Raw genomic sequence first — 16,690 nt, 5'->3', positions numbered from 1 at the left:
AGTCCATTAGGTTGAAGTCGTTGGGAGCTCGGGCAGACCACAGCCTCATGGTGTTGACTGTGTTGTTCATGTATCCAGGGATGGGCGTGTCATAGGGCATGGCCAGGACCACCTACAGAGGCGAGGCAAGGCATGGGACAAAGGATTAAGATTAGGTTTAAGATTAAGTTTAAGAGTTCTTAAAAAACGGAAACTTTAAAGATGATAAATTAATAAATACCAAGCTCAATAAATCATTGATATGCAGGTACTGTAAGTCGCTCTGGATAAGAGCGTCTGCTAAATGACTAAAATGTAAAATGTAAATGTACTGTGAGTCAACGCATGGGGAGAATTGGTAACACTTGAATTTAACATAAATAAATCAGTAAACACTTTTAGCAAGGTTGACCAATAACCAAAACAATCTTTTTTTAAAAATATATCACCACAATGGCCCTTAGTTGCTGTTATACCTGTGTAGTGTAATAACACTAGTGACAATGTAAAGTACATTAGCAAATGCATCTCAAATCACCATAGATACGCAGGTACAAAGTGATCCTGCTAGCATTATTATTAGCATGTACCAAATGAAAAGGTATTATTAATTATCATGATTAAGTACCTGTGTGTCCACCCATTTGGACCCTTCCTTAGACTCCTCCACTCTGCCGTAGAAGTGCACTGGTAGCATGTACTCAGGGCGGGCCTTCTCCCAAGGGTTACCATGACGCAGCCAATCATCTGCTTCTTCCACCTAGGAACAAGCCAATCACATGCCAACATACTGTATAAGGGTTTATAGAGAATTTCAAATCAAGCAAAACTTGAATGGGTCAACATGACTATGAAACCATAGCCTGGTCTAAGTGGAACCGGGTGGCTGGTCTCAGACGATCCCGCAGGTGAAGAAGTCGGATGTGGAGGTCCTGGGCTGGCGTGGTTACACGTGGTCCGTGGTTGTGAGGCTGGTTGGACGTACTGCCAAATTCTCTAAAATGACGTTGGAGGCGGCTTATGGTAGATAAATGAATATTAAAATTCTCTGGCAACAGCTCTGGTGGACATTTCTGCAGTCAGCATGCCAATTGCACGCTCCCTCAAAACTTGAGACATCTGTGGCATTGTGTTGTTTCACAATACTGCACATTTTAAAAGTGACCTTTTATTGTCCCCAGCATAAGGTGCACCTGTGTAATGATAATGCCGTTTAAATCAGCTTCTTGATATGCCACACCTGTCAGGTGGACGGATTATCTTGGCAAAGGAGAAATGCTCACTAACAGGGATGTAAACAAATTTGTGCACAAAATTTGAGAGAAATAAGCTTTTGGTGCGTATAGAGCATTTCTGGGATCTTTTATTTCAGATCAACACTTTACATGTTGTGTTTATATCTGTTCAGTATAATAATAATAATAATAATAATAATAATAATAATAATAATAATAATAATTATACTATACAAATAGTACAACTGAGCCTCTCATTCTAAAAGGTTGTATCATTCTGGGCAGCTGTGGGGCCCATTTAAATGGAAACCTATTGAAATCTGCCCCTGCCACAGTGTTGCAGTCTAAGGCTGGAGCAATAGAGGGGAAGGACGTGGGTCACCACAGTGTTGCAGACCTGGTTCAAATAGTATTCGAAATCTTTCAAATACATTTTAGCGTTTGCTCTAGTCCGACCGGACTCTAAGGTGCCCGATTGGCCGACTATTCTATTGGTTCTACTGCCCCAAACAAACTCAACCAAGCTCAGATAAAGTATTTGAAATTATTTTCGAACTGTGTTTGAAGGTCCTCTGTAGCTCAGCTGGTAGAGCACGGCGCTTGTAACGCCAAGGTAGTGGGTTCGATCCCCGGGACCACCCATACACAAAAATGTATGCACGCATGACTGCAAGTCGCTTTGGATAAAAGCGTCTGCTAAATGGCATATTATTATTTATTATTATTGAACCCAGGTCTGCGGTGTTGGTCAATCATTAACAGGAACTGAGGTTGCTGCTGTCTCCTTCGGCTCTGAAGTGGTGAAACACTGGCTGTGTCCCAAATAGCACCCCATTCCCTATACAGTGCACATCTTTTGAACAGAATACTACGGCCCCTGGTCCAAAGCAGTTCACTACATAGGGAGCCATTTGGGAACCAGCCAGTGCCTGTTGTGATAGCCGGTGGTTGGCTCAGAGGTTGAGAAAGCTAACGTGTTGTTGCCCTTGTTTGAGTCTGATAACAACCTACAGTACAAACACAACGGAGGGGTTTTGACCTTTTGAAATTTGGGGCTGTGTGTTTGCAGTGCAGATAGTGCAATGCACTTTTGAACGCTGAACTAGATCGTACTGATTATGAATTGACTGAAGTGGAAAAGAGGCATGCATGAAACCTGTCCTGCGCATCCTGAATATAGTTTTAGAAGTTATACTTTACTGCAAAGACTGAAATCCTTGTGCTTTGTCATTGTTAAAATAAGCTTATATTTTGGTTTCTGATGGGGTAAGACAGTTGAAATAAGCTCATGGAGGCATTTATAAAAGTTATATTCTCCAAGAATCAAATGGTTATATATATCAATAATTTAGTCCAAAACAAGGATGTACCAATCCCAGATTGCCCCTTTAAATGCAGTAGATGAATGCAGGGAAGTGTCGTTACCTGCCAACCGTCCTTGATCTTCTGATTGAAGATTCCGTATTCATAACGGATTCCATAACCATACGCTGCCAGACCCAGGGTCGCCATAGAGTCCAGGAAACATGCTATACAGGGAATTTAAAATGAATGAATAATTTAAAAAATAATAATAATAATAGCAAATGTATCAGAAATATTAACTGTACGGATGAAGGATGAAGATTCAATGGATGCAAAGAAAACCTGTCTGATGTTGGGATAAAGTACAGTGTTGTGAAGGGTTAAGCGTTTCTTAGTATCTCCTCTGGAATATTCCTATGGGAGGTTAGTTATAGCGACTATAGGAGTTGGCGATATAGAACAAACAGATCTGGGATACGGCAACGGTGAGGTTGTCATTTGCTTCAGATGCTTTGTGGCATGAATATCTGTTCCCTTGTTTAAAAAAAATGCGTTTACATAGGCAGCCGAATTCTGATATTCTTCCACTAATTGGTCTTTTGATCAATCAGATCAGATCTTTTTCTGAGAATTGGGCTGCCTGTGTAAACGCAGCCAAACTACAACGATCAAGACTAATTGCTCATGTAAGTCGCTCTGGATAAGAGCGTCTGCTAAATGACCAGAAAAAAATAAAAATAAGTGAAGTGTAATAAAGTGTGTCTGTGGGCAACAGCTAACAGCCTCCTAATGGTTGGGTAAACTTCCTGTTCTGGCCAGCAACAGCCTCCTATTGGTTGGGTAAACTTCCTGTTCTGGCCAGCTAACAGCAGCCTCTTAGCTAACTTCCTGTTCTGGCTTGTAGACAGAGGACAGGCTTGCTGTAGATTTCCACCTGATGTCGACCCACTGTATTCTGTAGTACATTTAAGCAATAAGGGGGTGTGGTATATGTTGCCTGGATATACGGCTCTTAGCCGTGATATATTGGTCATATACCACAAACCCCCGAGGTGCCTTATTGCTATTAGAAACTGGTTACCAACTTAATTAGAGCAGTAAAAATATATGTTTTGTCAAACCCGTGGTATATGGTCTGATATACCACGGCTGTCAGCCAATCAGCATTCAGGCCTCGAACCACCCAGTTTATAATACCAAATATAGCACTGTGGACTGGTCCCAGTTACGTTGGTGCTGTGTAGCCAACTTCTTTGGTCATGAACGGCCATAGGAGTTAGCAAGACAGCACACACAGATCTGGCACCAGGCTAGAAATACAGGGGGTGTTGGTCTGTACTGTACCCGCCAGTCTGCCCAGGCCTCCGTTCCCCAGCCCTGCATCCTCCTCCATCTCCTCCAGGTCCTCCATGTCCAAACCCAGCTACACGACAAACAGAGACTTAAAAACAACTCAATTCAACTCGCTATACAAAAAAAAGGACAGCCCCATTTTAGTGCCCAATAGTGTATTTGAGCTCATGCATTACTGCACCCTCATGTCATCATGCTTAGCTTGCATGACTAAAAGGTGTTAATCATGCTTTCACAGTTCTCTTGTCACAGTGTTTGTTAGTCTCTGGCTCCAGTTGTTCCTGCCTGCAGACATACCACTGGCGTGTTCCAGATGTCTCTCAGTTCTGTCTCACCTGGTAGATGGCCTCGTCGCAGGCGTTCTGCAGCCCCAGGTTAATCATGGTGTTCTGGAGGGTTCTGCCCATGTAGAACTCCAGGGAGAGATAGTACACCCGCTGGGGAACATCGGGGAACATCGGGGGTGTATTCATTAGTGGCAGACCGTAGCAAAACGTTTTGCAATGCAAACCGTTTATTCCAAACAGAAAGCGTTTTGCATGAAAAACAAAGTTTTTAATTGAACAAAGTCAGGTATGTCCCTCCCAGTTTTGTTCCGTTCTCTGTTTGCATCAGATGAAATTGTATTTGTCACGTGCCCTTAACCAACAATGCAGTTCAAGAAATAGAGTTAAGAAAATATTTACTAAATAAACTAAAGTAAAAAATAAAATAAAAAGTAACACAATAAAATAACAATAACAAGGCTATATACAGCGGGTACCGGTACCGAGTCAATGTGCGGGGTACAGGTTAGTCGAGGTAATTTGTACATGTAGGTAGGGGTAAAGTGACTACGCATAGATAATAAACAGCGAGTAGCAGCAGTGTAAAAACAAAGGGAGGGGGGTCAATGTAAATAGTCTGTGTGGCCATTTAATTAATTATTCAGCAGTCTTATGGCTTGGGGGTAGAAGCTGTTAAGGAGCCTTTTGGTCCTAGACTTGGCGCTCAGGGACCTCTTGCCGTGCGGTAGCAGAGAGAACAGTCTATGACTTGGGTGACTGGAGTCTGACAATTTTTTGGGCCTTCCTCTGACACCGCCTGGTATAGAGGTCCTGGATGGCAGGAAGCTTGGCCCCAGTGATGTACTGGGCCGTACGCACTACCCTCTGTAGCGCCTTACGGTCGGATGCCGGGCAGATGCCATACCAGGCGGTGATGCAACCAGTCAGGATGCTCTCGATGGTGCAGCTGAATAACCTTTTGAGGATCTGGGGACCCATGCCAAATATGTTCAGTGTCCTGAGGGGGAAAAGGAGTTGTCGTGCCCTCTTCATGACTTTATTGGTGTGTTTGGACCATGATAGTTTGTTGGTGATGTGGACACGCAGTTGTGGGTGAACAGGGAGTACAGGAGGTTGCCTAAGCACGCACCCCTGAGGGGCCCCCGTGTTGAGGATCAGCGTGGCAGATGTGTTGCCTACCCTTACCACCTGGGGGCGGCCCGTCAGGAAGTCCAGGATCCAGTTGCAGAGGGAGGTGTTTAGTCCCAAGGTCCTGAGCTTGGTGATGAGCTTTGAGGGCACTGTGAGGTTGAACGCTGAGCTGTAGTCAATGAAAAGCATTCTCACGTAGGTGTTCCTCTTGTCCAGGTGGGAAAGGGCAGTGTTGAGTGCGATTGAGATTGCGTCATCTGTGGATCTGTTGGGGCGGTCCTCTCTCTCTCTCTCCCCCTCCCCTTCCTCTCTCACCCTCCTCCTCTCAGTCTCACTGTCTCATCCCCCTGTCTCTCAATTTCAATTTAAGGGCTTTATTGGCATGGGAAACGTATGTTAACATTGCCAAAGCAAGTGAAGTAGATAGTAAACAAAAGTGAAATAAACAATAAATATTAACAGTAAACATTACACTCAGAAGTTCCAAAAGAATAAAGACATTTCAAATGTCATATTATGTCTATATACAGTGTTGTAACAATGTGCAAATAGTTAAAGTACAAAAAGGAAAATAAATAAACCTAAATATAGGTTGTATTTACAATGGTGTTTGTTCTTCACTGGTTGCCCTTTTCTTGTGGCAACAGGTCACAAATATTGCTGCTGTGATTGCACACTGTGTTTTTTCACCCAGTAGATAAGGGAGTTTATCAAAATTGGGTTTGTTTTCAAATTCTTTGTGGATCTCTAATCTGAGGGAAATATGTGTCTCTAATATGGTCATACATTTGGCAAGAGGTGAGGAAGTGCAGCTCAGTTTCCACCTCATTTTGTGGGCAGTGTGCACATAGCCTGTCTTCTCTTGAGAGCCAGGTCTGCCTATGGCGGCCTTTCTCAATAGCAAGGCTATGCTCACTGAGTCTGTACATAGTCAAAGCTTTCCTTAAGTTTGGGTCAGTCACAGTGGTCAGGTATTCTGCCACTGTGTACTCTGTTTAGGGCCAAATAGCATTCTAGTTTGCTCTGTTTTTTTGTTTGTTCTTTCCAATGGGTCAAGTAATTCTTATTTATTTATTTTTTTTCATGATTTGGTTGGGTCTAATTGTGTTGTTGTTGTTGTCCTGGGGCTCTGTGGGGTCTGTTTGTGTTTGTGAACAGAGTCCCAGGACCAGCTTGCTTATGGGACTCTTCTCCAGGTTCATCTCTCTGTAGGTGATGGCTTTGTTATGGAAGGTTTGGGAATCACTTCCTTTTAAGTGGTTATAAAATGTAATGGCTATTTTCTGGATTTTGATAATTAGCGGGTATCAGCCTAATTCTGCTCTGCATGCATTATTTGGTGTTTTTCGTTGTACGCTGAGGATATTTTTGCAGAATTCTGCATGCAGTCTCAATTTGGTGTTTGTCCCATTTTGTGAATTCTTGGTTGGTGAGCGGACCCCAGACATCACAACCATAAAGGGCAATGGGTACTATAACTGATTCAAGTATTTTTAGCCAGATCCTAATTGGTATGTCAAACTTTATGTTCCTTTTGATGGCATCGAAGGCCCTTCTTGCCTTGTCTCTCAGATCGTTCACAACTTTGTGGAAGTTACCTGTGGCGCTGATGTTTAGGCCAAGGTATGTATAGTTTTTTGTGTGCTCTAGGGCAACGGTGTTGTTTTTTGTCTTGCTGGACCTTTTTCAGGGCCCTCGCAGACTGTCGAAATCTAGAGCCGCGAAGCACCAGATCATCAGCAAACAGAAGACATTTGACTTCAGATTCTAGTAGGGTGAGGCCGGGTGCTGCAGACTGTTCTAGTGCCCTCGCCAATTAGTTGATATATATGTTGTTTTAACTGCACACTTGTTGTTTGTGTACATGGATTTTATAATGTATGTTTTTCCCCCAACCCCACTTTCCATCAATTTGTATAGCAGACCCTCATGCCAAATTGAGTCAAAAGCTTTTTTGAAATCAACAAAGCATGAGAAGACTTTGCCTTTGTTTTGTTTTGTTTGTTAGTCAATTAGGGTGTGCAGGGTGAATACGTGGTCTGTCGTACGGTAATTTGGTAAAAAGCCAATTTGACATTTGCTCAGTACATTGTTTTCACTGAGGAAATGAACTAGTCTGCTGTTAATGATAATGCAGAGGATTTTCCCAAAGTTGCTGTTGACGCATATCCCACAGTAGTTATTGGGGTCAGATTTGTCTCCACTTTTGTGGATTGGGGTGATCAGTCCTTGGTTCCAAATATTAGGGAAGATGCCAGAGAAAAGGATGATGTTAAAGAGTTTAAGTATAGCCAATTGGAATTTGTGATCTGTATATTTTATCATTTAATTGAGGATACCATCAACATCCCAGGCCTTTGAGTTGGAGGGTTTGTATTTTGTCCTATAGTTCATTCAATGTAATTGGAGAATCCAGTGGGTTTTGGTAGTCTTTAATAGTTGATTCTAAGATTTGCATTTGATAATGTATATTTTTTTGCTGTTTGTTCTTTGTTATAGGGCCAAAAAGATTGGAGAAGTGGTTTACCCATACATCTCCGTTTTGGATAGATAGCTCTTTGTGTTGTTGTTTGTTTAGAGTTTTCCAATTTTCCCAGAAGTCGTTAGAGTCTATGGATTCTTCAATTACATTAAGCTGATTTCTGACATGCTGTTCCTTCTTTTTCCGTAGTGTATTTCTGTATTGTTTTAGTGATTCACCATAGTGGAGGCGTAGACTCAGGTTTTCTGGGTCTCTGTGTTTTTGGTTGGATAGGTTTCTCCATTTCTTTCTTAGGTTTATGCATTCTTCATCAAACCATGTCACTTTTCTTCGGTTTTCTGTTAGAGATTTTCAGATTTGATAGGGAAGCTGAGAGGTCAAATATACTGTTTAGGTTTTCTACTGCCAAGTTTACAACTTCACTATTACAGTGAAAAATGTTGTCCAGGAAGTTGTCTAAAAAGGGATTGAATTTGTTGTTGCCTAATTGTTTTTTGGTAGGTTTCGACACTATTTTCCTTCCATCTATAGCATTTCTTAATATTATTCAGTTCCTTTGGCTTTGATGCCTCATGATTGAGTATTGCTCTGTTCAAGTAGTGGTCCTCTGTAGCTCAGCTGGTAGAGCACGGCGCTTGTAACGCCAAGATAGTGGGTTCGATCCCCGGGACCACCCATACACAAAAATGTATGCACGCATGACTGTAAGTCGCTTTGGATAAAAGCGTCTGCTAAATGGCATATTATATTATAAGTAGACTGTGATTTTGCTGTGGTCTGATAGGAGTGTCAGTGGGCTGACTGTGAACGCTCTGAGAGACTCTGGGTTGAGGTCAGTGATAAAGTTGTCTACAGTACTACTGCCAAGAGATGAGCTATAGCTGTACCTACCATAGGACTCCCCTCGAAGCCTACCATTGACTATGTACATACCCAGCGTGTGACAGAGCTGCAGGAGTTGTGACCCGTTTTTGTTGGTTATGTTGTCGTAGTTGTGCCTAGGGGGGCATATGGGGGAGGGAATGCTGTCACCTCCAGGTAGGTGTTTTTCCCCCTGTGTGCTGAGGGTGTCAGGTTCTTGTCCAGTTCTGGCATTTAGGTCGCCACAGACTAGTACATGTCCCTGTCTCCGTCCCCCTCCGTCTACCTGTCCGGCCCCCCTGAGTCTACCCGTAGCTCGCGCTCTTCCTCTCTCGCTCACACACACACACACACACACACACACACACACACACACGTGTCGTTGTTTGAAGCGACTACTGCTTTTTGAGCTTCAAACAACGACTATCTGCAAATAAGTTACAAACTAATTATCTGAAGATGGTGAATCCTCACCAAGAAGAGCCGTTCGTTCGCGAAAACAATCACTAGCTAATACTGGACCAAATGAGGACAGCACAAAGCAGACAGGTAGCCAGGAGAATTGTCCAGGCAGCGACTTTACCTTGGGGTCGGTCTCATAGTAGAACTGCTGGGTTCTGATCCATCTTCCCACCAGGTGATCTCGAACCGTGTGCGCCAGGGCGAAGTAATAATCTCGCGGCGTCGCTACGTTCCTGTCCTTGACCAAAGTGAAATGGAGATGTCGGTTAAAACCTTTCTTCAACTCGGCGACGTTTTCCACCCCGACAATTCCTCTGATACTGATCTGTTTACGCTTCTCCTGGTCAGTGAGCGGTGCCGCCATGCTGCTGAACAAAACTTCCGCTGTCAGACTTCAACCCAAAGTGGAGAAATTAAGTTTAGGTAGTTGCTTTTCTGTGGCATCAGTCTCCTCCTCTCTGTCCTCTTTCATGTCCATTGGTGCATGAAGGAGGAGGTGTGTCGTCGGCCAACCCCTCAACCTCTGTCAGATGAGCGCAGAGAAAAATATTGGAAAAATGTTTTTGGACACCTATCTTTTATTGAATATTCACAGATACAGAAAACACCAAGTGAGATCAGTAATAATAGCAACACTTCCAAATATAATAATAATCATCACCATAACAATAGCAACATTTGTCTTTATTGACATATAAGTAAGCAGTTTATATGTAAAGTATAACCAATGCTTAAGGACAATGGACCTTTTGTATAAATCCGACAAGCAGAGCATCAATTTATTACTTTGGATTTCAGACGCCCATTGCTGAAGAGCGCACTGCACGCGCACCATATACATTGAGAGAACTTCCTACGTCACCCAGCGATTTATGTAAATTCTAGAATGATAAATTAGGAGAGTAAAGAAAGGTGTCTTGAGGGACTAGAGGATGCACCATGGGGTTCCTGTGTTCAAAATGGTATTTCTTTGAACTCACATCTCTTGGATAGGCACCTTATGACTCAAATGATTAGACAACTTGGTCAATACAGCTGGTTTAGAGTAACTACAAAGACTATGGTTAAATAACACCAATAGTTCAACATCAACCTTCCAGTACCGACAGTATCTACACATTGTATTTGGTTGAATCTAATATAAATTCAGTCTCAAAATTGCACAAAAACTAGTTTACAAAAGAATGATAATTTAATTTGCATCCTGGAATAGTTATATAACTTTGGAATAATGACCATCTTTGTCTTAATTTGGCCTGGATCAGAGATACACCCCCCCTCTATCTGTCTCGCTCTCCGTCCCCCCCTCCCCCTTTCTCTGTCATCACTTACTCTGCCTCTCTCCCTCCCCCTCTGTCTGTCTCCCTCTCCCTCCCCCTCTCACTGTCTCCCTCCCCCCTCTCTCTGTCTCCCTCCTCCTCTCTCTGTCTCCCTCCCCCACTCTCTCTGTCTCCCTCCCCCTCTCTCTGTCTCCCTCCCACTCGCTCTGTCTCCCTCCCCACTCTCTCTGTCTCCCTCCCCACTCTCTGTCTCCCTCCCCACTCTCTCTGACTCCTTTCCTCCCCCCTCTCTCTGTCTACCTCCCCCTCCCCTCTCTCTGTCTCCCTCCTCCCTCTCTCTGTCTCCCTCCCCCTCTCTCTCTCTCGCTCTCTCTCTCTCTTCCCACTCTCTCTCTCCCCACTCTTTGTCTCCCTCCCTCCCCCTCTCTCTCTCCCCCTCTCTCTGTCTCCCTCACCCCCTCTCTGTCTTCCTCCCCCCCTCTCTCTGTCTCCCTCCCCCTCTCTCTGTCTCCCTCCCCACTCTCTATGTCTCCCTCCCCTCTCTCTCTCTCTTCCCACTCTCTCTCTCTCTCTCCCCACTCTTTGTCTCCCTCCCTCCCCCTCTCTCTCTCCCCCTCTCTCTGTCTCCCTCACCCCCTCTCTGTCTTCCTCCCCCTCTCTCTGTCTTCCTCCCCCTCTCTCTGTCTCTCTCCCCCTCTCTCTGTCTCTCTCCCCCTCTCTCCGTCTCCCTCCCCCTCTCTCTGTCTTCCTCCCACCTCTCTCTGTCTCCCTCCCCCCTCTCTGTCTCCCACCCCCCTCTCTCTGTCTCCCTCCCCCTCTCTCTGTCTCCCTCCCCACTCTCTCTGTCTCCCTCCCCCCTCTCTCTGTCTCCCTCCCCCCTCTCTCTGTCTCCCTCCCCCTCTCTCTGTCTCTGTCTCCTCCCTCTCCCTGTCTCCCTCCCCCTTCTCTCTCTCTCCCCCCACCTCTCTCTGTCTCCCTCCCCCTCTCTCTGTCTCCCTCCCCCTCTCTCTGTCTCCCTCCCCCTCTCTCTGTCTCCCTCCCCCTCTCTCTGTCTCTGTCTCCTCCCTCTCCCTGTCTCCCTCCCTCCCCCTCTCTCTCTCCCCCCCTCTCTCTGTCTCCCTCACCCCCCTCTCTGTCTTCCTCCCCCTCTCTCTGTCTTCCTCCCCCCTCTCTCTGTCTCTCTCCCCCTCTCTCTGCCTCCCTCCCCCCTCCCCCTCCCCCTCTCTCTGTCTCCCTCCCCACTCTCTCTGTCTCCCTCCCCCTCTCTCTGTCTCCCTCCCCCTCTCTCTGTCTCCTCCCTCTCTCTTCCTCCCTGCCCCTTCTCGCTGTCTCCCTCCCTCCCCCCTCTCTCTATCTCCCTCCCCCCTCTCTGTCTCCCTCCCCTCTCTCTGTCTCCCTCCCCCCTCTCTCTGTCTCCTCCCTCTCTCTGTCTCCCTCCCCCTTCTCTCTGTCTCCCTCCCCCCTCTCTCTCTCTCCCTCCCCCCTCTCTGTCTCCCTCCCTTCTCTCTGTCTCCCTCCTCCCTCTCTCTGTCACCCCCTCTCTCTGTCTCTCTCCCCCTCTCTCTGCCTCCCTCCCCCTCCCCCTCTCTCTGTCTCATCCCCCCCTCCTGTCTCTCTCTGTCTCCGTTCCCCTCCGTCTACCCGTTGCTCGCTCTCTTCCTCTCTCTCACACACACACACACACAAACAAACACACACAGGCTTGATATTTTGTGTGTCTGTGGGAAAGAGTCTGTCTAATAGTCTCCATAATGACTCAACAAAGAGGCGAACAGAAAAACAACTACGTGTTTAGAGAGTTGGCAATGGCATTGATGAGTTCCAGGGTGAAATTTCCTCTAGATACAGATCTCCTCCCCTTGATCTACACTGACTGAAGTGGATTTAACAAGTGACATCAATAAGGGATCAAAGCTTTCACCTGGATTCACCAGGTCAGTCTATGTCATGGAAAGAGCAGGTGTTCCTAATGTTTTGTACACTCAGTGTATACAGTGTATTCGGAAAGTATTCAGACCTTATTCTAAAATTGATTAAATTAATGTTTTTTCTTACCAATCTACACACAATGCCCCATAATGACAACATGAAAACAGGTTTTTAAATATCTTATTTACATAAGTATTCAGACCCTTTGCTATGAGACTTGAAATTGAGCTCAGGTGCATCCTGTTTCCATTGATCATCCTTGAGATGTTTCTACAACTTGATTGGAGTCCAGCTGTGGTAAATTCAATTGATTGGACATTATTTGGAAAGGCACACACCTGTCTATATTTTACAATTATTATTTTTTTTTGTCTATATAAGGTCCCACAATGTCTATATAAGGTCCCACAGTTGACAGTGCATGTCAGATGGTCTGAGAAGAAACACGGTCAGCATGACAAGAATGTGTGATAAAAGCAGTATCAAAAACCAAGCCATGAGGTCAAAGGAATTGTCCGTAGAGCTCCGAGACAGGATTGTGTCGAGGCACAGATCTGGGGAACGGTACCAGAAAAATGTCTGCAGCATTAAAGGTCCCCAAGAACACAGTGGCCTCCATCATTCTTAAATGGAAGAAGTTTGGAACCACCAAGACTCTTCCTAGAGCTGGCCGCCCGGCCAAACTGGGCAATCGGGGGAGAAGGGCCTTGGTCAGGGAGGTGACCAAGAACCCGATGGTCACTCTGACAGAGCTCCAGAGTTCCTCTGTGGAGATGGGAGAACCTTCCAGAATGACAACCATTTCTGCAGCACTCTACCAATCAGGCCTTTATAGTAGAGTGGCCACACGGAAGCCACTCCTCAGGAAAAGGCACATGACAGCCCACTTGGAGTTTGCCAAAAGGCACCTAAAGGACTCTCAGACCATGATGGTCTGATGAAACCAAGATTTAACTATTTGGCCTGAATGCCAAGCGTCACGTCTAGAGGAAACCTGGCACCATCCCTACGGTGAAGCATGGTGGTGGCAGGGTGTTTTTCAGCAGCAGGGACTGGGAGACTAGTCAGGATCGAGGGAAAGATGAACAGAGCAAAGTACAAAGAGATCCTTGATGAAAACCTGCTCCAGAGTGCTCAGGACCTCAGACTTGGGCGAAGGTTTACCTTCCAACAGGACAACGACCCTAAGCACACAGCCAAGACAACGCAGGAGTAGCTTCGGGACTTGTCTCTGAATGTCCTTAAGTGGCCCAACCAGAGCCCGGACTTGAACCCGATCGAACATCTCTGGAGAGACCTGAAAATAGCTGTGCAGCGACACTCCCCATCCAACCTGACAGAGCTTGAGAGGATCTGCAGAGAAGAATGGAGAAACTCCCCAAGTACAGGTGCGCCAAGCTTGTAGCGTCATACCCAAGAAGACTCAAGGCTGTAATCGCTGCCAAAGGTGCTTCAACAAAGTACTGAGTAAAGGGTCTGAATAATTAAAGGGTCTGAATAATTATGTAAATATTATGTAAACATTATGTACATGTAATATTTCCGTTTTTTTTTTTTTTTATAAATATGCAAATGTTTCTACAAACCTGTTTTTGCTTTGTCATTATGGTGTATTGTGTGTAGATTGATGAGGGGAAAAAAACGATGTATTCCATTTTAGAATAAGGCTGTAACGTAACAAAATGTGGAAAAAGTCAAAGTCACTTTCTGAATGCACTGTATCTCCATAGGCCTACCAACAACCGAAATAACCAACACCCCAAATATATCTCCATAGGCCTACCAACACCCCAAATATATCTCCATAGGCCTACCAACACCCCAAAGATATCTCCATAGGCCTACCAACACCCCAAATATATCTCCATAGGCCTACCAACACCCCAAATATATCTCCATAGGCCTACCAACACCCCAAATATATCTCCATAGGCCTACCAACACCCCAAATATATCTCCATAGGCCTACCAACACCCCAAATATATCTCCATAGGCCTACCAACACCCCAAATAAATTGCAGTTGGAAGATGGATGATGACCGTATCCAAATCACCCTGTAGATGGCTTTGTATGATTCCTAATGACATCAAATAAATGAATACGCTTACAAAGAGGATGCCCCGAGACAGAAATCCTCTGTAGTTAGCCCATTTTAAAGGGATTTTGAATGGATTTTAAAGGGATAATTTCAGGGTGAATGTCAAGTGTCACTGATGTCACTGCCTGTGACCAAAATGGCACCCTATTCGCTATATAGTTCACTACTTTTGACGAGAGACCTATGGGCCCAGGTCAAAAGTAGTGCACTAAATAGGGAATTGGGTGCCATTTGGGATGCAGAAACTGTGTGCTGAGGTAAACACTACAGTAGGTCTAGAGTAGGTCTAGAGTTGTTCGAGAGTTGTTTGAGAGTTGTTCTAGAGTTGTTTGAGAGTTGTTCTAGAGTTGTTTGAGAGTTGTTCTAGAGTTGTTTGAGAGTTGTTCTAGAGTTGTTTGAGAGTTGTTCTAGAGTTGTTTGAGAGTTGTTCTAGAGTTGTTTGAGAGTTGTTCTAGGTGAAAAGACCACCATGAAGGTCGAACAAGAGATAGCATGTTTAAGTCCTGTCTTTGTTTTTTAAAGGTTTTGTAGCCCATTAACCACTAGCGCTAGCCTGGGTACCCGTCTGATTGTGCTGTCATTCCACTCCTTGCCAGGACAAACATGTTGGCAAGGAGTGGAATGACAGCACAAAGACGGGTACCCAGGTAATACTAGCACATGGTCTCACTAGAATTGCATTTACTGTACAGTTTGAGAGCAGCAGCACACATCAAACTACTTTAAAACTTTTAATGACACAAAACAGCACTGCTTGTAGACAACCAGGAAACAGTCCTGCTTGTAGACAACCAGGAAACAGCACTGCTTGTAGACAACCAGGAAACAGCTCTGCTTGTAGACAACCAGGAAACAGCACTGCTTGTAGACAACCAGGAAACAGCACTGCTTGTAGACAACCAGGAAACAGTTCTGCTTGTAGACAACCAGGAAACAGCACTGCTTGTAGACAACCAGGAAACAGTCCTGCTTGTAGACAACCAGGAAACAGTCCTGCTTGTAGACAACCAGGAAACAGCACTGCTTGTAGACAAAAAAGGAAACAGTCCTGCTTGTAGACAACCAGGAAAAGTCACTGCTTGTAGACAACCAGGAAACAGCACTGCTTGTAGACAACCAGGAAACAGTCCTGCTTGTAGACAACCAGGAAAAATCACTGCTTGTAGACAACCAGGAAACAGCACTGCTTGTAGACAACCAGGAAACAGCACTGCTTGTAGACAACCAGGAAACAGTCCTGCTTGTAGACAACCAGGAAACAGCACTGCTTGTAGACAACTAATACCTTTACTTCATGGGATATTCTATTCATCATTAAATTCATATTAAGTTAAAAAATAAAGAACAACAATGTAATGTGAAAACGAAGATGCTCTCTGTCTAAACATCAATAATCAATCCATCTATACATCTCCTTCACATAAGAGCATTTTCAAGAACAAAAGTACAAAAACTATTAAAGATTCATGTGCATCCCAAATGGCACCCTATGTCCTAGATAAGGGATTCTCAAACTTTTGTGAAAGCAAATTCATCAGGGACCCCCTCATAATCAGAACACAACTCGAGTGAGATAAAACTAGCATACCTGTTCCACTATGCTCCACCGTGACTTTGGCAGTGCCTGGCCGGATGAACCAAGTCTTGGGCCCTGGGAAGGAACATTTTAAAGGCCCATCTCTTGGCATCGAGAAAATGTTGCAGTTTTCAAGCAAATTTCCTGCAATTCTACACACTTTGCCATGAGGCAGAGAGAAAACTTTGCCATTTCAAAGCTTAACTTACAGCGCATTTATGTTTAAAAAAAAAAAAACATTTTGGGGGAATACAAGAAGAATTGAGTAGAAAAATGTATAATTGGTGGACTACTGTGGATACCAATATACCTGTAAGCCTCCCAGGCCCAGGGTTGAGAACAGAAATTGTAGATTAATAAAATTACATTGCATTGTATTACACTCTCTAAACTTATTCCACGGATCCCTTCGCCAAAATTAATTTAATCTGTTGTTGTTAGTAATATTCACTGTATATACAAAAGTATGTGGACACCCCTTCAAATTAGTGGATGCGGCTATTTCAGCCACACACGTTGCTGACAGGTGTATAAAATCGAGCACACAGCCATGCAATCTCCATAGACAAACATTGTCAGTAGAATGGCCTTACTGAAGAGCTCAGTGACTTTCAACGTGGCACCGTCATAGGATGCCACCTTTCCAACAAGTCAGTTCGTCAAATTTCTGCCCTGCTAGAGCTGCCACCGGTCAACTGTAAGTGCTGTTA

General features: G+C 44.6%; 1 protein-coding gene across 1 annotated transcript in view; it reads right to left on the bottom strand.

Annotated features, from left to right (window-relative positions):
- Positions 1–9,505, bottom strand: part of LOC121544578 (glycogen phosphorylase, liver form) — a 35,467-nt gene extending 25,962 nt beyond the window's left edge. Inside the window, exons 1-6 of the mRNA XM_041854535.1 lie at positions 9,217–9,505; positions 4,208–4,309; positions 3,864–3,942; positions 2,640–2,743; positions 608–739; positions 1–112 (exon numbers count right to left, since the gene is read on the bottom strand). Of these exons, the coding sequence (XP_041710469.1) occupies positions 1–112; positions 608–739; positions 2,640–2,743; positions 3,864–3,942; positions 4,208–4,309; positions 9,217–9,459 (772 nt within the window). The 5' untranslated portion in view covers positions 9,460–9,505. The remainder of the gene's footprint in view (positions 113–607; positions 740–2,639; positions 2,744–3,863; positions 3,943–4,207; positions 4,310–9,216) is intronic.
- Positions 9,506–16,690: the final 7,185 nt, after the last annotated feature.

Source organism: Coregonus clupeaformis, chromosome 29 (assembly GCF_020615455.1).
Source record: "Coregonus clupeaformis isolate EN_2021a chromosome 29, ASM2061545v1, whole genome shotgun sequence".
NCBI classification, from domain to species: domain Eukaryota; kingdom Metazoa; phylum Chordata; class Actinopteri; order Salmoniformes; family Salmonidae; genus Coregonus; species Coregonus clupeaformis.
This window is presented reverse-complemented; position numbering and strand designations above follow the sequence as displayed.